Source organism: Tribolium madens, unplaced genomic scaffold (assembly GCF_015345945.1).
Source record: "Tribolium madens isolate multiple individuals breed KSU strain unplaced genomic scaffold, Tmad_KSU_1.1 Scaffold_97;HRSCAF=244;Tcas5.2_LG3a, whole genome shotgun sequence".
Classification (NCBI taxonomy): Eukaryota; Metazoa; Arthropoda; class Insecta; order Coleoptera; family Tenebrionidae; genus Tribolium; species Tribolium madens.
The window spans coordinates 11,117,235-11,138,730 of NW_025401069.1; the positions used below are offsets into that span (position 1 = coordinate 11,117,235).

The 21,496-nt window shown below is 35.0% G+C and overlaps 2 protein-coding genes across 3 annotated transcripts in view; one reads left to right on the forward strand and one right to left on the reverse strand.

Moving 5' to 3' along the window:
• Window positions 1–10,698, forward strand: part of LOC123014545 (cyclin-dependent kinase 14) — a 49,816-nt gene extending 39,118 nt beyond the window's left edge. For both annotated transcript variants that reach the window (XM_044413714.1, XM_044413715.1), the window contains exons 4-8: window positions 4,059–4,255; window positions 6,700–6,791; window positions 6,861–7,035; window positions 8,775–9,429; window positions 9,476–10,698. In XM_044413714.1, the coding sequence (XP_044269649.1) occupies window positions 4,059–4,255; window positions 6,700–6,791; window positions 6,861–7,035; window positions 8,775–9,429; window positions 9,476–9,540 (1,184 nt within the window). In that variant the 3' untranslated portion in view covers window positions 9,541–10,698. The remainder of the gene's footprint in view (window positions 1–4,058; window positions 4,256–6,699; window positions 6,792–6,860; window positions 7,036–8,774; window positions 9,430–9,475) is intronic.
• Window positions 10,699–10,926: 228 nt separating this feature from the next.
• LOC123014718 (puromycin-sensitive aminopeptidase) lies at window positions 10,927–21,417 on the reverse strand. Its single transcript, XM_044413968.1, has 4 exons — window positions 20,997–21,417; window positions 11,897–13,654; window positions 11,474–11,845; window positions 10,927–11,421 (listed from the first exon to the last, which is right to left on the reverse strand). The coding sequence occupies exons 1-4, from the start codon at window positions 21,372–21,374 to the stop codon at window positions 11,092–11,094; spliced, it is 2,838 nt and encodes a 945-aa protein (XP_044269903.1). The 5' UTR covers window positions 21,375–21,417; the 3' UTR covers window positions 10,927–11,091.
• Between the last annotated feature and the right edge of the window lie 79 nt (window positions 21,418–21,496).

Sequence of the window (21,496 nt, forward strand, 5' to 3'; positions counted from 1 at the left end):
ATCGGATTCTTGACAAAACTCCCTTGGGCTATAAAATCAAATGTCGTGTAATTATCTTCCATAATCAAGGCTTGTCGTCTCAGCCACGTCGCTTATTTCCTTAACAAATTCAAAGCGAAACTTTGCTTCCCCAAAGTACCTCCTCACTGTCAACAATTCCAACAACTACTATCAACTATTAATTATCAAAGTTTTGCGAATGTTGCACGATTTTCCTCTAACTTGTTATTGAATTGAATGAAGGGAAAAAAAGTGGAGAGAAAACCGCTCCATCAATCACTCACCTTTCAGCCCCTCTAAATCCGTTCGCACGGACTTTCTTTATTTATAAGCACCGGATTTGTTCCAATTTGGCCTATACAAGGTGCAACTAATCTCCGAGGAGAACCGCACCGATTTAGACATTGATTTTTCATTATCACCAAGTGGACGCACGTTAATCAATAGTAGAGGAGCGAAAAAAAAATCAGTTTTCGCCCGGCGCATCCACCAAAACGTGTTTTATTTCCTCAATTCTCAATTGAGTCGTTGCTTGAGAGATGAAAGGGTACGAAAGCAATAAATGTTAAATATAAATGCAGATGCACTTTTTAAGATTCCGGGATTAAGTCTCGGCGCTCCCTTTGATTGTAAAATTTGAAATTTTAATTTGGCGGATCGCGTTTTCGTACAAATTAAATGTGAACTCTGTGAATATTCAAGCTTGGCGCACGAAAAAACGCAACTTTGCGAAAATTTCGTTTTATTCTTATCGCGTCCCATTTTTAGTATCAATTAGGGCACGAGTCGTCTTGTTTTAATTACGGCTTTTGCTTAAATATTCATGTATGTATACGCACGCGGCAGTTTAAGATAATCGCCGGGCAAATTGCGAATTAGGTCTGGCGTTTCCGGACACGCGAAGAAAAATTCACGATGAGAAAATCAATAGCACTTTTTTTGATTGGCGTCAAGTCCCGGGACGCGTGGGTGATGGAACATTTACGTTATTTTTGTATTCTTTTATCTGATGCGAGTGTCAATAGGACCGGATGTTTGTGCGTGAATGGAGGAGTTTTATCTGATTTCAATAACGTCATTCAGAAAATTGTTACGCTTTTTATCATTAATGAAAAGAACGATTGAGGAAATGTTTTCCTTGTCGAGAATTGGAAAATACGGAAATACCTGACTTGTAGACTTAACGACCAATTACAAGTGATGGAATTAAAGGGACAATACGTAGGAGGGGGTTTATTGCACTATAAAAGGACAAAGAGACAAAGTGGAGCAATGTTGAGTGTTTTTTTTGTTGTTGGGGAAAAATCTTAATTGGAAAAGTTTAAAATCGATAGTTTTGGACAATGAGTTCGTTGATGAAGGGATAGTTGGGATTGCGAATGTCATTTAAATGACATGTTTGAATATTCTGTGTATACTGTCCTCCGGGTAATGAGTTTGAAATTGTTGGAAAATAGTAATAAATAGTTTCAGATAAAACTATCCCTTTTCAGAGAACAAAAAATTGTTATTTCTGTGTCAAGATACTAAAATCTTATTTTTCATTACTCATGTGTTAAAATAAGACTTTAGTGTCCAGGTGCATATCATTGTTTTCTGAAATTGCAACAAATTTTTTGTCATTTCACCGATTTTTATTTATTTTTTTTTGATGTTAGAGGTACTGAAAATAAATGAACGTTTTTTGAATTCACTTATCTGTAAATCCATATTCCCTATGATTGGAAAATTTGTATCCAGAAGATTTTAAAAAAATATAAGAACGCTTAAGTAATAATAATGCAAATTACAGTTAAATTGTGGTAACTGTATTTTCATATCGGAGGAACGTTTTAAAAATGACTGAAAAAAAACAATTGTAAAACGATTGCGTAAAAGTAGAAAGCATTGTAATTAAATATAAAAACTAGTTTTTAACCCATTTCCTTCATTGCCATTATTAAATAATTATTGTTTATAAATTCAAATTTTAAATTTATGACATACTTATTTTTGATAAAAGGTCATAGTATATTAGCATCAAGAACGGTAAGGACATTTTACCGATCGAAGACAATTGTTGTCCAATTATTGTCTGAGATCTTTATTCGTGATGCTTATGATATTTTTTGCGCGATTGGTTTTTGTTAGTTTTTTTAATAAAATATCTAAAAAATGTAGAACGCCAAAATACTTTGGCATTTTTGAATGCTTACCGACTTAGCAACAATAAACAAAAATCCTTACTGACGAATTTGGCATAGCAACGAGTAAATACAACTTACTGTCTTGGAAACAGACGTAGTAAACAATCGAAAAGAGTCTTATCGCGCAAAAATATTTAAATAATTTTTCTTCCGTAAAGAATGAATACTTTTAAAATTATATTTCATCTTCTGATATTTAGATAAAAGTATGTAATTTGGGTGCCTTTTGTGACCTTTGCTAAATGGAAACATTTTTTAAGAGAGAAATTTGTTTTAATTTATCCTCGCAACTTAATGAATTATTAAGTTATTATTTTCGATGTTATTAAAATAAATTTCGTTAATATTGAAACATTTCCTAAGAATATTACAAGTTTTTAAAAGGGCTGCTTTTTGAATCTCATTTGAATTTAATTTTAAAATTTCAAGATTTACTTTTAAATCGTTTTCTACAAATTTTAAAAAAGAATTTGAGAAATAATACATTTTATCTAAAACAACTAATTTCTATTCATAATTTAATAAATACTTACAGTTGCACTCAACAATCACAAATTGTCACACTTCACTTTCTCATAAACAAAAAAATTAAAAATAAAATACAACTAACCTTTATGGCATCTTCTTCTGCTACTCTTTGTAGCAATTCGCCTCTGCTTCTTAAGCGGACCTACTGAAAATAAAGAAACACAAAATCAGTTCATTATTATTAAATCAGTTGAAAATATTAAATAAACTTTAAATGTGATTTTTGTAAAAAAATAAAAGATATAGTTGACTTACCCTTTAGTCCGGATCCTTGTAACACGATTGTCTTCTCCATTCCACCATTGGCCCTCACTAGTCACTCAAAATTTTAAAAATCGCCCGCTACTAAATGTCTACTAGGCACTCGAAAATACCATACAGTCCCGATTTCGACACAATTTCGCACTAAACCACGAAATAAGTAACTTATTCGGACAATTATTACAATTCAATTAACTCGTACGGGAGCCAAACTAAGACTGATTCGTTCGTTACCGTATTAATTCCCTTAAAAAACGTCAAGATCCATAATAACCCATTTCGTAACAGTTTCGTTGTAAAAAAAAGGTCTTTGTTAGGGATTGCGTAATCCAGCCATTCGCAACGTCACAAAATAATTCCAATATTACACAATTCTACGGTAATAATTTTTTGCGCCCTTAACAGTCGTACGGTTAAACAACCCTCCGACGACTATACAATTCTGTAAAATTTGTCGCGAATAATAATAATACGCTCGTGTTAGTTGTAAATTATATTATAATAATATACTCTGTGTATGCACATAAATTAACTCAATTTGATGTCGTAGTATAGTGCCGTGAGATGTTTAATTTGTTTCTAAGAAACTTGCCAAGGCTATTAATTCCACTAATAGATCAAACGAAGAGTTAATGAATTTCATTGTCTTTCCACACAAGATTTAATGAATTCCTTTCGTCTCCCAACTACAGAGCTAAACATTTTGACATGTCATCGCTTCGCGCTAATAAAGTTATTTGAGTGGATTTTTCTCTGTCGTCACGCCTCATTGTGAATTAATATTCCGTCACAACAAATATCTCTCGCCGCAGACGCTCTTGCTTCGATAAAAATCCTCGAGAATTAATTATTCGAAATCGGTGAGGCGCGAACGCAAAGGAGGCTTTTTCCACGTGGCTGCACTAAGCTTGCGACATAACGTAGCCAATTAGAAAAGGGCACCGAAGGGTCCTTGTCGCGTTTATCAATTTAGCAGATTTTTCCATCCCTGCAATGTTAAAAGTTGAAAGGCTTTTAACAGGGGGTCGACCCTCTTCTTCGAATCGCTTTGATATCAAGGATGTGTGTGTTTTTTTTTTACAGAACTGTACAATGTGTCCGGCCACGAGAGGGTCAAACGACAACTTTCGGTGTCTTCGGACAGCAAACTCCTCGACGACGATATTCGAGAGGAGACTAAAGTGATACTAAGACCGAGAAAACCCCCCAGACCCAAGTCCGAAGTTTTACTCAATCAAGGGTCCGATCACCGGCGAACGAAGAGGTATTCCGCTTTTGGGGTGAGTGAATTATTCAAAAGGGCGGAATTAAAGCACAGCAACTTGACGAGCATAAGCTCTACTAAGACCACTCGCGATTCAAATTTATCGGAATAATAGGGGTGGAAAAGAGGGGCTGTGGTAGTGCTATGTTTCATTGCAAAGCTGCAATTTTTCTACACCAAATAAAAGTTTACTAAAAAATCAAGAGAAAAAAATTTCTCATTTCCTGATTGTCTATTGTAAATTGTGATTAATGGTTTTCTCGAGGATGTTTTTTGTTGTTTATAATTGAAAAACCGAAATTTAATGTGTTATGAAAAGCTTAATTTTTTCAACATTAAATTAAAAAACTTCTCAGTTTCCAATTACAGTTAATTTAGAATAAAAGGGACCACTTGTGTGACTATTACCTTTCAGCCATGGAGTAAAAATTCTGTTTTTGCGCTTAAGCGTTTTTACTTTTACCATGATATTATTAATATCTACCAATGTTGTTTCTTTCTTGTCCTTTCGCTGCTTTACAGTTTCTGGAGAGGTACATTGTAGATCATCACCATTCGACATTTTGTACTAATAACTGCACTATTCACCCACTAGTTAAATCAGTAAACACATTTCAACACAAATTCCGATATTGACACGTGATGTTTGTTTATAAGCGTTGTTAAAATTTGATTAATTGTAAAACGTCCTGATTATTTTGTTCATTTACTTGCTAATTGTAGTGATTTTCTTTACTCTCGATTTACCTAAATTTATTAGACAATAAACGTTCAGCTTCGCCACATAAGCTATCTATCACTTTTACTCCTAATAGCATAATATACTATTTTGAGAATGTTTTCTGTTCATAATTGAAAATGAGCTATTGTAAGGTTTCACTAAATAAATTACTGAAATGTAATATTTTGATAACTAGTATTAATTATGAAAATTAGCATTAAAAAATACGAAAAATTCTTAAATATAAAAAAGCTTCTCACTTCCTAATTTTTTTAGTAAGATTGCAATTATTGATTTTCCTCAACAGTGTTTTGTATTATCCATAATTGAAAATTTTTTACATGATAAAAAAATAAAAAATAAATAAATAAAAAAAACTGAAAGAGGGATTATCAGTAAATCTATTTTCCAAACACTGGTAGAAAAGCATCATTTTTCCTTTAACAAAAAAAATCGAAAAAGAGAAAAACGTTTCTCATTGTCTAATTTTCTGTTTAAATTATATTTAATATTCTTTATCCACAAACGTCACAAAAAGGACCACTTGTGTGACTATTACCTTTCAGCCATGGAGTAAAAATTCTGTTTTTGCGCTTAAGCGTTTTTACTTTTACCATGATATTATTAATATTTACCAATGTTGTTTCTTTCTTGTCCTTTCGCTGCTTTACAGTTTCTGAAGAGGTACATTGTAGATCATCACTATTCAACATTTTGCACTACTAACTGCACTATTCACCCACTAGTTAAATCAGTAAACACATTTCAACACAAATTCCGATATTGACACGTGATGTTTGTTTATAAGCGTTGTTATAATTGGATTAATTGTAAAACGTCCTGATTATTTTGTTCATTTACTTGCTAATTGTAGTGATTTTCTTTACTCTCGATTTACCTAAATTTATTTGACATTAAACGTTTAGCTTTGCCACTTAAACTATCACTTTTACTCCTAATAGCATAATATACTATTTTGAGAATGTTTTCTGTTCATAAATGAAAATGAGCTATTGTAAGATTTCACTAAATAAATTACTGACATTTAGTATTTTGATTACTAGTTTTAATTAGGAAAATTAGCATTAAAAAATTCGGAAATAAAAAAAACCCTTCTCACTTCCTAATTTTTTAGTGAGACTGCGATTATTGGTTCTCCTCAACAATGTTTTGTATTATCCATAATTGAAAGAGGGATTATCAGTAAATTTAATTTCCAAACACTGGTAGAAAAATCTATGTAGTAGTACCTAGGATTTTAAATTCACTCCTAATATGGTTATCCGTTTGGATCCCTGATCAACAAATTTAAATTCAAGGCTTCTAAGATCGCGATGCCACTGAACCGGAAACTGGTATCTAATTTGAATGCAACATACGTTTATTATGTAACTTCCTGTACGAGAAAAGTGGCCTTTTTTTCACCGTTCAACTCTAATAACAGTCCTTGTTAGTCGAAACCCTCGATTTCATCAACGGTAGCTGAACATCGGGGTAATGTCCCTTCCAATTACATTCCGCCCGGTCCAATTAAACACGGAAAAAAAACCATTAAACGCCTAACAATTAAGATGAGTATCGCCTTGTTTGGCTTTAAGTAAGTCACGTAAATAATTCTAATGGGCACCGATGCTTCCATTTTAATGGAACGGAGAGAAATCCGCGCCAATTAAAAGGGGAAAAACAGAAAAACTCCAAAATTTGCAAAAAATTGGTTTTCATAGTAATATTGTTTTCAGGGCGATTCCCCCTTCGGCAAGTCGGAAGCCTACATAAAACTAGAACAATTAGGTGAAGGTTCATACGCGACCGTGTACAAAGGATTTAGCAAGTAAGTCCCTTGGTGTTCCGCCTCAACTGTTCCCATTCGACTAATTCTCTTTTCTCTCATCTCTCCTAGTTTACAAAACCAAGTCGTAGCATTGAAAGAGATTAGACTTCAAGAAGAAGAAGGCGCTCCGTTCACGGCGATCCGAGAAGCCTCCCTCCTCAAAGAACTGAAACACGCCAACATAGTCACACTGCACGACATCGTCCACACGCGAGAGACTCTCACTTTCGTCTTTGAATATGTCGTAAGTCGATCCTAAAGCCTGTTTTTTTTCAATTTCCAAGTCAAAATTTTGGTGAAAAAATTGGCTTGTCTCCATACCCACAAATTTTGTTTACTCTTTGTTTTTGTCTCTAGAAATTTTGTTAAAAAGTTATGGTTATGTTTTCAAATTGAGGTGTTGTCAAAATTTAGATTTTTATGAATCTTGTGTGCCTGTTTGCTCTTTGAAAGCGTTATAATTGAATACCTGAGGACAGACATCATTACCTAATGTCTAAAGACAGAATTCAGTGCTAATAATTTTGATAGAAACACACCGCAAGTAATTTATTATGTAGTAAGGTATTTTTTTTACTACAATAGTGTTTGTTTTATTCGTATTCAAAATGAATTTGCAAAATATTATTGTATTAAAGTTACAAGTAATTTTTTGGTAATAAAATATTTATTAATAAGGTTTTCCAATGGTTATGATTTTTTTTAATACACAAAAATAAAAGTTGATTAATTCGTATAGTGGATCACGAGTTGAGGACAAATAAAAAAAAAACTTTTTCTTAAATAGCCGACGTTTCGAAATTTTATTTTATTTATTGAACAATTATTAGCAAAAACAAATTCGTAAATTTGTTACAATTGCTTTGTGATTTTGGTTGCAAAAATCTCAATAGTTCAATTTAAATATTCCTTTTTTGTAAAGGTTGCTACGAGTTCAAAAGAGTTAGCACGTCTACCTGTTTAAATTGAATAAAAATTAATAATGAAATTATTTAAAAATTTACAAAAAAAATAAAAATTTAGTATCAATATTTTAAAGAGTTATATTAAATAGTCACTGGTTAGATTTGGTCATTTTATTTCATAGTAATAGACAGTTTTTATTAGGTATTTCTAATAATAATAATATTGTTTATTTAATTTTGCCATTTAAAATGGAATTTACTTGTTATCTTAGTAGATAAATAACTAAGTAAAGGCCAATTAAAATATTTTTTTAATTTAATTTTTAACAATATAAAGTTGTGAATCTTTTAAAATAATTTATTTACTCAATTGAAAGTAAAATCGGTAACTGAGCTTCACTTCAAACTGAATATACTGTGGAATAAGAAATGAGGTTTACAATGGAAAAGATTTATTGTTGTGGTTTAGTTCAGCCTCTAAGGGTCCGCGCGGTTTAGTAGGAGGACATTCTTTTCTACGCTGATTGTACAGTGTTGTAGACAAAAATAAGGATCTTGCTACAAAAACTTTGAAGAAAAAGGATGTATAAAAAAAAATAAAAAATTATTTAGCAAAAGATACAAGTAGATATTATGATGATTGGCAATAAATTTTGTGTAATTTATTGAAATGAGCTCAAAGATGATGCATTTTATAAATTCTTCTTCAGCTTTAGTTTCAAAATTGTTACTTTTTCAACTCGTTCCTCAAAAACATAAGGCACTAATTTAATTGCGTTCTTTCCGAGGTTCTTGCTGCTTATTCATGTTTATTTTGTATTCTTGTCAATTTCTTGCTATAAATTGAGAATGTGTAGCAAACCTGCATAACAAATTGCGTCTAGATTTTAAAGGGCCTTTTCCATTTCCATTTAAAAAAATAAAACAGACTTTAATTCTTTCTCATATTAAAACGTTTTTGCTGCAAAAATGATTTTTTTTCCTCTTTTTGTTTCTGGGGCTATAGTTATGCTCTCTGGATAAAAAAAAACCTCCTCAACTTATAAAAATATTAAAAATGAGTTTGTAACTTTTGTAGCACACCGACCTATCTCAGTATCTCGAACGCCACAGTGGCGGCTTGGACCCTCGCAACGTCCGACTGTTCCTCTTCCAATTGTTGCGGGGGCTGTCCTACTGCCACAAACGCAGGGTGCTCCACCGCGACGTGAAGCCCCAGAACCTCCTCATCAGCGAAATCGGCGAGTTGAAATTGGCCGATTTTGGGTTGGCGCGAGCCAAGTCAGTCCCCAGTCACACATACTCCCACGAGGTGGTGACGCTGTGGTACCGGCCCCCCGACGTGCTCCTCGGGAGTACCGAGTACTCGACGTCGTTGGATATGTGGGGGGTGGGCTGTATATTCGTCGAGATGATCACCGGGATGGCGATTTTTCCCGGCGTCAGGGATACCTACGATCAACTAGATAAGATATTTAAGGTGTTAGGGACTCCGACCGAAGAAGACTGGCCCGGTGTTACGCGATTACCGGGGTATAAGTTACACAAAATAGGACAGTATAGGGCTAGGAAATTGGGGCTGTATTGGCCGCGGTTGCATGATGTCGTGCATGGGGAGGCGATGGCCACGGCGCTCTTGCAACTAGATCCACTGAAGCGGTTGGGGGCCGATGAGGCGATGGTGCATCCGTATTTCAACGGCTTGCCCAAGAAGCTTCTGGAGTTGCCCGATGGTGAGGGGGTGGAGTCTCTGATTTTGTTTAATTTTGCTTTTTTTAGACGCTTCGATCTTTAGTGTGGAGGGCGTACACCTGTACCAAGAGCAGTATTCTGGTATCAAATGAGGATTGTCAAAACTACCTCTCTCAGGAACCTTCTTCAAGCAATGACCCTTAGGTCATTTCCTTCATCCCAGCTTCAAGCCACGTCACTCTCACACTGCTGTACAACATCTTTCCGTTGAATCATGACATTTGTTGGACACTAGTCGACAGATGTGATTTTTTACACTCTCACTCACTCACCGATCCATTCCTTCCATGGTGCTCAATTATAAAATTAAAGACTTTGCGTCTGGTCAAAAAAAAAGGGGCTGTTGTTATGCCTTGGCACCCGTTTCTGTTTTTTGTCATTTTATCTTTAGCCCCTATCGCCGTTCCTCTGCGCCACGTGATCACGTAAATAAACGAACAAGATTAAGACTGAATCGTGTCGGATCGTGTCTTATTAGCTATGTTATAGGGGGCGCTGCAGCTTGGCGGGGGAACGATCGTGCCAACGGTCAAAATGTAGTGATTTTAGGGCGTTTTTTGCGTTCGAGGATTAAATTTAATTAGGAAATATTGGATTTAGGCCTAATAGAGCATGGTTTAGTTGAATATAAGTTTTTGCTGTGAGCTCTAGAACACCATCATTAGTCAATGAATAGCGATAGAGTAGGCCATTCTTGGATCAAGGCACTAAGCGGCAATGCACCCCTCCTGTGGTACGTCCAAACATGCCGTCAACTTTCACTTGTCATAGGTTTTTAGCGATTACATTTTACTAATCACTCATGCTCAGTGCACGCTTACGTAGGCACTCGTTTCCGTCAAAATGATGACAAATCAAAAGTGTTTTTTATAGCGGATGAATCGAAACGCAAGACCAACATTGAAGGTTTTCGTTGTCTCAAGACTATTTTTTATAATAATAATAATAAATGATTATCGCAATGTTTCCTTTTTTACTTTGTACATTTGTTTCGTTTTTGGATGTATCGCTCTGAAATGCACCATTTTTGTGTCAAAATTGGTGTACTTTATATTATGTGATAGAGTTAAATTGTTACTTTGGTTTGTTACGCGGATGTGTTTACTGAAGGTAAATTTTATGATACCGAGGAATAATGGTGTACGTAATCCTTGTACCATGTTGCATTGTACATAGAAATAGTTGTTTATATTATAAGATAATTATACGAATACCGAAAATTTACTGAATAATAAATGTCTTTGTATAAACAACCTTTTTACTTCAACCTTACCTAATCATCTCTAATTTAAATAAAAATGTTTTTTTACTAATCATTCAGCGGTTTTATTTAAGTTTTGATTTACATAAGCCGAAACAGTCCCTTCAAGTTGAACATCAGAGAGGGCAAAGAATAAAAACTCTTCCAGGCTTATGAGCAGGTAATTTGGAAAAAAAGAAATTATCCCAAAGTCGGTGGATTTTAATCACTAACATCGTAAAGCAAAACTGTGAATAAATCACCATTTATTAGATAATTTACAATTACAACTAACTGTATCGCTGCTACAAAACATTAAAAAAATAATAAAAACAAATAGTTACAGTCACTGGCAAAAACGATCCTTATCGTAGAAAACAGACAAGAAAAAAATTAAGTAAACTCAGTTGCTAGTGAGGTAATTCTTTATGGCATTTGTATCGCGTTTCAACCACGCCACATTCAACCTGATCGTCTCAACGGCTTGCTGAACTGTCCTTTCCGTCCCCGAGATATCATGAGTTTTGAAAAACTCCTCAACCTCCTTCGCCGACTCCTCACTGGCGAAATTCTCAGCTACGAACTTCACCAATCTCGTCAATAGAAACCCTTTATATCTATCGTTGAACAGCGTCCAATTATCGACGAAAAATCGCCACGCGAGGTCTCTTCCAACGCGAGATATCGCCACGGAAATAATCACAAAGACGGTGTCTTGCGCCCTTACTTCCTCCTGGAAAAAACACGATCAAACCCCTTTCTGGACATACAGAGCTCTACTTTACCGATATGGCGAATTTCAAGACTTGCGACAAGATCTCAGGGTCCTTCGCCGCACCTAACGCTCGACTAATCCGATCTTTCTCCTCATGCAAATCCACCGATCTGTACAATTTCAAAAGGGTGTTGTAGACGTCTTCGCCCCCTGCTCTAAGTACGGTTTTGTAACAGGCACTTCGTAAATCTGCCGGTAAAGTTTGACTAGAATTGACGTGACCTTCAAAACGCTTTTTAGCCTCGGCGATGGTGTCCTCGTCGTCAAGCCACGACAAACGACCCAAAACCAACCCCCGGAGAAGGGTGTCGAGGTGGCGCTCCGTGGCCTTGGGGTTCCAACCCAACCGTTTGTATATTTTGCTCAAAATGCGTTTTTGGTACTACAAACAAGAAAATTTGTCAAAAATCACAACCTATTTAACCAAACTAACCGTTTTAAAATCCTCTGCACAGTCGGTATAACTCAACAACATGTTTAGTTTGACCAAAACATTGTTGATCGAGGACCACACTGTATAGTCCGTTTCGTCGGTGAAAGCTTCCAGTAGTGTCAAAACCTCGACTGTGTTCGTATGACCGGCTTGAACCATCGCGAAAAGATCATCCAGAAGCCCCAAACGGTCCAACGGTGGCAAACTCCGGTCTTTAATCGCTGGAATAAACTTCGCAAGAAGATCCGGAGCGTACTGAGTCCGGTAAAACCCGACAGTCCCCGGATTTACTTTAATCCAATCGTTTGGACCCACATCCGGAATCACAACCTCGGCTTCTTTCGTCTTAAGCACAGTACTGATCGTCTTATTTTTTTGTTTCGAGGTGATTATCGACACCGGAATCATCCATAAGAAATCCTCTGGGGGTTTTGATCCATCAGCCGTATATTTACTTTGGGAAAGTGTCAAAACGACTCCCTTGTTGTTATCAGGTCGACTTGTGACTTTAATCACCGGAAATCCCATTTGTTTGGTCCAAGTGGACATGACAGCCCCCACTGGTTTATTCGAAGCTTCCTCCAAGGCCGCCCAAAGGTCCTCCGTGAAGGTATTCTTATACTGGTGTTTAGTTAAGTACAAATTCATCCCTTTTCGGAAATCCTCATCTCCGATGTAATTATGCAACATTCGGATAACCGACGCGCCTTTATTATAACTGATATCGTCGAAAATCTCATCGATTTCCGACGGGTGCCCCACTGGAACTTCAATAGGGTGTGAATTTTTCAAACAATCCAACTCCAATGCCCTTATATAAGTATCATTGACAAATTGCGTCCAAATATCATACTCGGGGAACAAATGATCGACGCATAAATATTCAACAAATGAGGCATAACCCTCATTAAGCCATAAATGCGTCCACCATTCCATCGTAACCAAATTTCCGAACCATTGATGGGCCAATTCATGACCCACCACTAACGCAATCCACTGTTTTTGCACCGCTGAAGTATTCTGAGGATCGACCAAAAGACAAGTCTCGCGATAAGTAACAAGGCCCCAATTTTCCATAGCCCCAGCACTAAAATCAGCGATAGCAATCAAATCAATCTTCGGTAAAGGATAAGCAATATTGAAGTAGTCCTTATAGTAGGGTAACACTTTCGTTGCAACTTCCAACGCAAACAACCCTTGCTCTTTCTTCCCTCGTGGGGTGTAAACCCTCACTTGCACCCCATCTGTCGACTTATCCTCCACGTAGTCGTACTCCCCAACCACACAAGCAACCAAATAAGTCGACATGATGGGAGTCGTCGCGAAATCATACCGAATCAAATCGCCCTCTTCTTTCGATTGTTTAACAGGCATGTTGCTCAAAGCGACTAGATCTTTGGGAACGGTGAGTGTTATATCGAAGGTGGCTTTAAGGGCCGGTTCGTCCCAACAGGGGAAGCACCGGCGAGCGTCGGTGGCCTCGAATTGAGTGACGGCAGCGTAGCGTTCCTCGCCTTTTTGGTTCTGATATTTGCTTCGATAGAGACCTTTCATTTTGTCGTTGAGTTCGCCTTTGAATCGCATATTTAGCGAATAAGAACCGGGAGAGATTGATTTGGCGAAATTAAATGTTACGGTTTCATCTTCGACGGAAAAGTTTGTCGAGATGGGAGTTAAGACATCGGCACCTTTTAAAGTCGTCTCTTTGATTTCTAAGTCGATGGCGTTAAGTACGATCTCGTTTGTTGGCTTCACAACCTGAAAAACAAAAAAAAAAACGGCTAGCAAACAATTGACTTGATAAGCGCAAATTGTAAAAGAAATAATTCTATACGTCATTAAGTTTTTCATCAAAAAAAAATTAAATTAAAATAAGAAAGCTCAGTAATTTGACAGTATAAAACAGTGATAACACTGCCAAAGTCGAATGATAACAAAATAAAATGCCTTGAAAAACGCCTAAATGACGTCCAATATGCAAATTATAAATAATCACTAAATGTAAAATGTAGTCACCACTATCGTACAACTTTTTATTCAAAAATTGTGTTTTTGCACAATCATTTCCATAATTGTTACTTTTTGAAAAAAAAAACAATAAAACTTATCTTTTATTTCGTTTCAAGCCTCTCCAAATTTTATACTTTTGACAGAAAGCTCAAAAGTTTGTATACTTTCTTCTTTAAAAAGTACTGCAAATTTTATTATTCTAGTATTCCTGGTTTTTGTGTAATATTTTTTTAAAAAGAGCGTATTTTTTTAAAAGAAATCACATATTTTAAAAACTAAACAAAATCGACCAATAAAAAAGCTTCATAAAAAAACTGAGCTGAGACATTCCATACAGGGTGTCTGTTAAGAGTGTATTTTTACTACACAAAAGTCACAAAAAACAGCGTTTGCCATTAAAATCTTTGTGTTTTTTTTTTCTCTATGCATGTGAATTTTTTCAGATTTTTTCAATTATTCCATATAATAAATATCACGTGAAAATAATTTCAAGCAGTGTAGGTTAATATTTAATGCCTTATGTGTGCAAATTTTTAAATGCGAGTATTTTAATATTTAAAGGTTAATAATAGTGTAGTACCATATTACGATCGAGAAAATTTATCCTATTAAGCTTTTTGCCAATGTAAATTATACAGGGTGTCAGAACTCGCGCCCCACAGAAAAATTTCAAGTAAGATAAGGTACCAGGAATATTGACATTTATTTTTTGACATTTGAATTTTTTTTTGTATTTTTAATGATCTTGTATATGTTTTTTTTATAATTATTTAGTAAAGGTACAAAAATTTTGCAAATAAATAAAAACAAAACAAATAACATTAAATAGAGTTACAATTTAGGATACAGCTTCGTTGTTTCCTCTTCTAATAGCCTGTAGCAAAGAAACTAGGAAAATAATTTTTCCAACAGAAATAAATAGAGTCAAAGTGCAAAGTTTAAACTCTCACAAATTTGAAATTTTTCAAGATAGAATTTTTCTAACATTTTTTCCATGTTCCTGGTATCTTACCTTACATGGCATTTTTCTCTGGGACGCGAGTTCTGGCGCACCTTGTATAGTAAGAAACGATGTCATAGTCTTCTAGAGGATAAATTTTCTCATTTTTCCCCATCATATTTTATGGTGTGATATAAAAAACAAATTGAGCTTTTGACATTTGATGCGAGTTTTGGCGCACCTTGTATAGTAAGAAACGATGTCATAGTCTTCTAGAGGATAAATTTTCTCGTTTTTCCCCATCATATTTTATGGTGTGATATAAAAAAGAAACTGAGCTTTTGACATTTGATGGGTTCGTAACCTTGGTAATCCTTCAAAAATTACTTCCCAACCACGGGATATAATGACAAATGTCCCGACCTCCAAAAAGGTAGAAATCGTTATATCACTATAGTGACTGAATAAAACACTACCAGCTAGTTAGCTGGTACACCTTGTGTACATATTTTATGTGAGAGTACTTGAAAGGTCTAAATAATCTAGTCTTGTAATTTTTTATTAAAATAAAAGTAACTTTTAACTTTAAACAAATAGCTCAAAAAACAGTTAAGTACTCTTCACAAAAAATAACCTTTGTAACGATAGCAAAGATCTGAATTTGTAAAAAATTCGCTAAAATGTCGAATTTTCTAAGTCAAAAACAGAAAAAGACGCTGGGATGCAAAATCAGTCTTTAAAAAAGCAAACTTCGACTGAAAACTGTTTTATAGTTGGAGCAACTGTGATTTAATTTATCAGGTTTACCGTTGGTAGATTCGTTCAGCTTTTGGAGCTTTTCGAGTCTTTGTATATAATCATTCGAAAGCGCCGTCAACCGAGCGTAAAAATAATTCGTAAAGCTTGAAACATGTTGTATATGCGGCAGGTGCAACGGCGGTCGTTGAGTGAAAGCCGGCACCAACATAAACAAAATTTCTTTTTGCCTTTATGGAATTTCACGTATTGGTTGAAGAATACAAAATTGGTACGGTGTGTGCGTAGTTAGAAGGCACTTTGTATGAGCGAAGTTTCCCCACGTGACCTTGCATCACTCGTCGCATGTGAATTTCATCATATAAATGACAAGCCGATGAAGGGGCGCCCTTCGGAATGCCGCGGCCCACGTGAGAGTGCAATCGCTATTGCGCAAGATAAACATTATGCTCTATTCAACTCAAAAAAAAATTGAAAAGAAACGAAAGGATTGGTGTCATGTGTGACGATACCGTTAAAAGGGCTCAAGTACAGTTAGGTCGGGTATACTACCTGTCGAGGGCGATAAATACCCAATACCGTTATGGGCGGATCGCGCCTCTCGAAGGCCTCTCGAGCCTCCTCTCTCGATTCCATAATCAGTAATGTTAATTAATTATTATTGCATCTGTGTCGACATCGTTATGTGAATGTTTTTTGCAAATAATGCGCTTTTTTACGGTCGGAAATGCAATTTTTCACTCACCTTCACACCATGCAATTAGGCTCAAATTACAAAAACGTGTGTCCTAAGGGAGAACAAGGCTGAATCATTCATCCATTGTGTCGACTTTTGAGCGGAATTTCATAGATTATGCTTTTGATCAGAATTTGAGACAATTTGTATAAATTTGAATAAAATATGCATAAAAAATTGTTTTCAAATATCGCCTTGAAATCCCTGGTTTTCAACTGAAATACTTTTTCTGTTGGTACAACAAGGTCAAAATGTGACAAAATTTATTGTTGTATTTTTTTAGTCAAATTTTTAGTTTTTACACAATCATAAAGTAATAATCAAATTACGTTGCATGTGAAAAGTATGACAATTGATATGAAATATCAAGTTCAGACTGGAAAATGGCTACTTCCAAACCCAAAAACTGGTAAGGAAATGACCACTTCCCAACCTGAACTGTCATATATAATCTACCATATAAAAAAAAATCTCTCAATTATACTAATAATAAAATATGGATTGATTAATCTATGACACAATTTATGTTTATTATAAAAGGAGCGACAAGCAGAAACATTATAGATAAATTAAACCAGAAAAATTTATTTAACAAACAAAACTGAAAGATAAAAAAGCAGATAGAAAAACAAAAACAGAAAGAAAATAAGAAAAAATAACTTGGGAAAGCAGAACATCGTGCTCATGATGAGCAAAAAAAGATTTAACAAAAATGTTGAAAGGTTGCATTGAGAAAAATTTGAAATACATTTGCAATATATAGAAAAATGTAAATAAGACAAAATGACGTCTAGAATATTTAAAACAGAATACGAGAAAATAAAAAAAGAAAAAGAAATAATGACGCAAAATAAAACACAAAGATGTTAAAAGTGAGTAAAAATCTAAAAATGAAGCGTAAAAAAGTACAAAGGTAGAAAAACAAATAAGTAGTCTATTAGAGACCATACGAAGGCAGAAATATTGAAGAAAGGAAGAAGAAATGAAGAAAAAAAAACAAAAAAATCCCTGAAAGTGGTATTAAAAAAACATGACTAGAAAACCAGAAAATATGTGTATTTATTAGGCACTGAAAACGAAGAAAGAGGTAAGGAACACAAAAAAATGTATTTTTTAGTATTAAAGTGCAATTTTTTTGTCACATAGGTTGTTTTCATCCTACAAGAGTACCTACATAGATGCCATTATCGCAAATGTTAAAAAAATTGTCCTTGTTTTTCTAACAAAAATAGAAGTGTCAGTTTTTGTTTATTAATAACAAGGAAAATCTCAGCTGAAACATCCTGTATACCTCTGCTAATGCACTTTTTATACGTTTCTTGCAAAAACAAATTATACGTTTATGCGTACTTCATAAAATCTTTATTGTTGACGACCACACCGACGCGTTTCAGATTTCAGAGATATGATGCAAAATTGCATGATAAAATTTCCTTCTCTAATACAGAACCAAACAAATTCCTTATTTGTATACTTATAAAGAGGAAAACTTGACAATGAACATTATTTAATAATTTTATTACCACTGAAAGCCACTAATTAACAAAGATTATAAATTGTCGCAACATCTAGAATAATAAAAGTTAATTAAAATTTTTAAATAGCATTGTTCTTGTCCACTGTTTGTAAAACGTAACTATTGTGGAAAAGTGCAATTTAGTTACTGTTGAAAAAATTATACAAATAGTTAATTGAACAATAAATTGGATGATTGCTTTATTTGTGAACGACTAACTCAGAGACCGAAATTACAAATTTAAATGAATGTAAATTACGCCTTTCGAACCGCTCATTTATACTCGTTATGCCACATTTTTGATAATTTCGACGTCATCCATCACAATTTATGAACTTATCGTACTTCGTCATACACTTAATCATTAATGACTCCTGTTATTGGACAAAACCAGGACGTTATGCTTTCAAACACAAATTTGAATCTCAATGTAATTTATGTGTCAAAATTTCCCCCCTACCCAAGTGAAAATCGCCGACCGTCATTTGTTCCACTTTTTGCATATTCAGCCACATGTGTGTCTCCAGAGAACAATAAAATAACTCCACAAATTCGGTTCCAATTCTTATAAAAACAGAAATTTTACGAAAAATTATTTCGCAAGACGTCAAACGATAAAAGTGAAAGGTTGTGTTTTCCATAAACATTTTCCTTCGAGATCGTACCGATATCGGAATAATTAATTTTATTGTTAGGGGCGGCCTGCGACTGCTTCTCCTTGCTTTCCCTTCCCGTTACACCCAAGTATGGAACATTACCGGTCTATTCAACAATCCCATACTTTTCTACCTACACTGTTGTTTATTGTAATTATGTAAGAGCCGCTTTATTAAGCACCGCAAGCACGTAATCCCTCGGAACATTTTAATTGCGTTATCATTCATCTATCGATTGAATGGAATAACTGGGACGCAATTAAATACACCCTATTTTTAGCTACGCCACTGGACGAGTTTTATAAATTCGAAAAAATAGAAAAGCGAGTGATAACGCAATTTACTCGATAAGAAAATAAAAAAATCGAATAAATATTTAAATAACGGTGACGCCATAACCACGAAAAATATAAACTTTTAACAAATATTAAATAAACAAGATAAGCTTCAGTTAACCGTATTCAAATATAACTGTGAGGAAAACAGTTGAAATAAATAACAACCAGTTACAATACGCTAAAATTTCGAAACCAAACAGCATTTGACCTGTATTTTTCTAAATTCGCTAAAATTTTAACTTGCTGTTTGTGAACAATAACAACTAAAAAGCTCATAAATTGGTTATCAGTCATTTTTATCACAATTGTAATATGTACTTTGTTTTGCAATAAGTACGACAAAAAATCAATACTGAATCTCTTTGGAATGTCGGTCATTTTCTTAATTACAACAAAAGCCTTCCAAGAAAAAAAAACCACAATCGAAATCCAGGTAAAAATCATTACCTCCACTTGTGTACGTATTTTTCGTCCACACATAAAAAACTTGTAAATTTCCATTCGTTGGTGTAATCTCGTAATCTTGATTTATAAATACATACAAAATTTGAAAGTCTACCAAAAATCACAGCACGATTTGTATCGTTTACAAACAAGTCGATTGTACTTTTTATCATTTCACTTTCCTTTTACTTGCAGTTACATAATTAAAGTTAATTTAAAATAGTATCACAACTTTTTTTTTTCCTTTCGTAATTATCATTGAATGAGAGGGTCAACGGTTCATTGACAAGCTTTACAAATGCCTGGGACGAAAAAACTGCATTTTTCATGAATGAACAATCAGTGGCGCGGCGGCAAACCTTCTTGAGACAAAATTACTTCAACAAATAGGAAAATTTAAGAAGAGATTTTTTAATTTTTTTCAGAAATCTAGGTTTCCATATACACGATGTGACAGAAATAAGTACCGGGTGGGGCATCGGTTACGCGCACTTGATAAATCGCGACTTCCAATTAATTAAAACTGGCGTTATTTCATATACCTAACTAATTATTGGTAGGGTATAATTTGAGAATTTTTCTATTTTTTTTTTTGGATAATAAATGAGTCCGTAACAGTTTTGTGTGTTTTATGAATACTTTCTGTTAATTTACCTATAAAGTTTTTACACTAAATGAATCTGTACCTGTCAATTTCAAATTTTGACTTGGTTAGCCAAATAATCGTTTTTTTTATTTAAACACAAACTAGACCCGTGATTTATGACAAAATGGTATAATTTGCCAACAAAAAAATCATTTACTGGTAGCCGACCGCTTTAAATGGTCTTTTTGTTGTAAACCTTGGAATCTTACCCCAATTGCAGTTCCCCACTGTCACCTAAATTTACGATTGCACAAGTAGCAGGTCATAAATAAAAATGATTTTCAACGTTAAGATGGAAAATTGCGTTTAATTCAACATCTAATTGGTATTTTTTTTTCTGATTTTGTAAACAATTGTAGGAAGTGAATCTGCGTAAGTCAGTATAAAAATTAGAATCAATTTTTTTGGGCGAAAATTACTTTTTATATTTTTTTGGCTTTGTTTGAGAATGAAAAATTACCAAAAAATTAGAGAATGTACCTTACTAACGCCCAGGCAAGTGTGAAAAAATTCAACAATTTTATTTAATTAGAAGTGGGGATTTTCTTTTTGGGCGTAATGAATGCCCCACCCGGTACAATAACTGTAATATATTTTTTGAAAATGTTCAGTATGCATAAAAATTTGAAATACATTTCAAAGAAAGAGAACAAAATAATGAAGAAAATAAAAAACAAAGATGTTAAAAGCAAATCAAAATGAAGCATAAAAAACGAATAGCAACTTCATTTTTAATTAATTGGTACTTTGGTAGTAGTTATTTATAACACCAATAAAAAACTGATGACAAAAACTAACAGCACCCTGAAGACCTACAAAAAAACTAATGAATGTTAATTTGTTGGGGAAAAATCAGCCGAGAATTAAGTGCACAATCCAATTAAAATGCTTATTATTGTCCCTTATTTCTGTGCCAGCGTGTATATGCGCCTCGCCGCCACTGCCCTAACCTCAAACTCCGCGGCGCCCTTTCTGGCCGCCGCCCCCGGGCGTTGGGGTGGCGACGACGTTCCAGAGCGTCGCTGGGGCCCCTGTGGCCCGGCATATGGTGGGCCTACCTCAATTTGCACGGCAGCATTTCCGTCGAAGTTGAGTGCTTTCAAGTCCGGCACCAGCTCCAGCACGTAGTGTTTGGGTCTGACCGTCTCCGGCAGCCTCTCGAACGGCTTCCCAGTGGGCATTGCGGACTCCTTGGCGAGAAAACAGAACCTTCTACGCGCACCACAGTCACTACGAGGTACTCTACGAAGCGGCTGCTCCACTGACACGGCAACCGAATGAACTAAACGCGTACGCTGCGCCCGCCGGAAAGAGGGGGAGGGACGGCGGCGGAATAACGGGACTTCCGGTAATTCATTCAGCAAATTCGGGATTCGGGGGACTTTGCGGACGGAAGACAGGAAGAAACGGGATGAAAGACCAATGAGAAATGACATGATTTTTAACGCCAGCCTACTTCGGGAATTGTTTGAGGGAGAGAAATGGGATCGAGTCACATGGTTGATTTTTGATATAGATTACTTCCACACACTTGTGTATTGTTAATTGCATAACCGTT

Bases quoted from the DNA above. Each gene is read 5' to 3' on its own strand.
- LOC123014718 (XM_044413968.1), bottom strand. From the start codon at position 21,374: ATGTCATTTCTCATTGGTCTTTCATCCCGTTTCTTCCTGTCTTCCGTC. The intron at 13,655-20,996 runs GTAGGCCCACCA...TTTGTTTTTCAG, and splicing joins ATGCTGCCGTGCAAATTGAG to GTTGTGAAGCCAACAAACGA. The intron at 11,846-11,896 runs GTTAGTTTGGTT...TCTTGTTTGTAG, and splicing joins GTGCAGAGGATTTTAAAACG to TACCAAAAACGCATTTTGAG.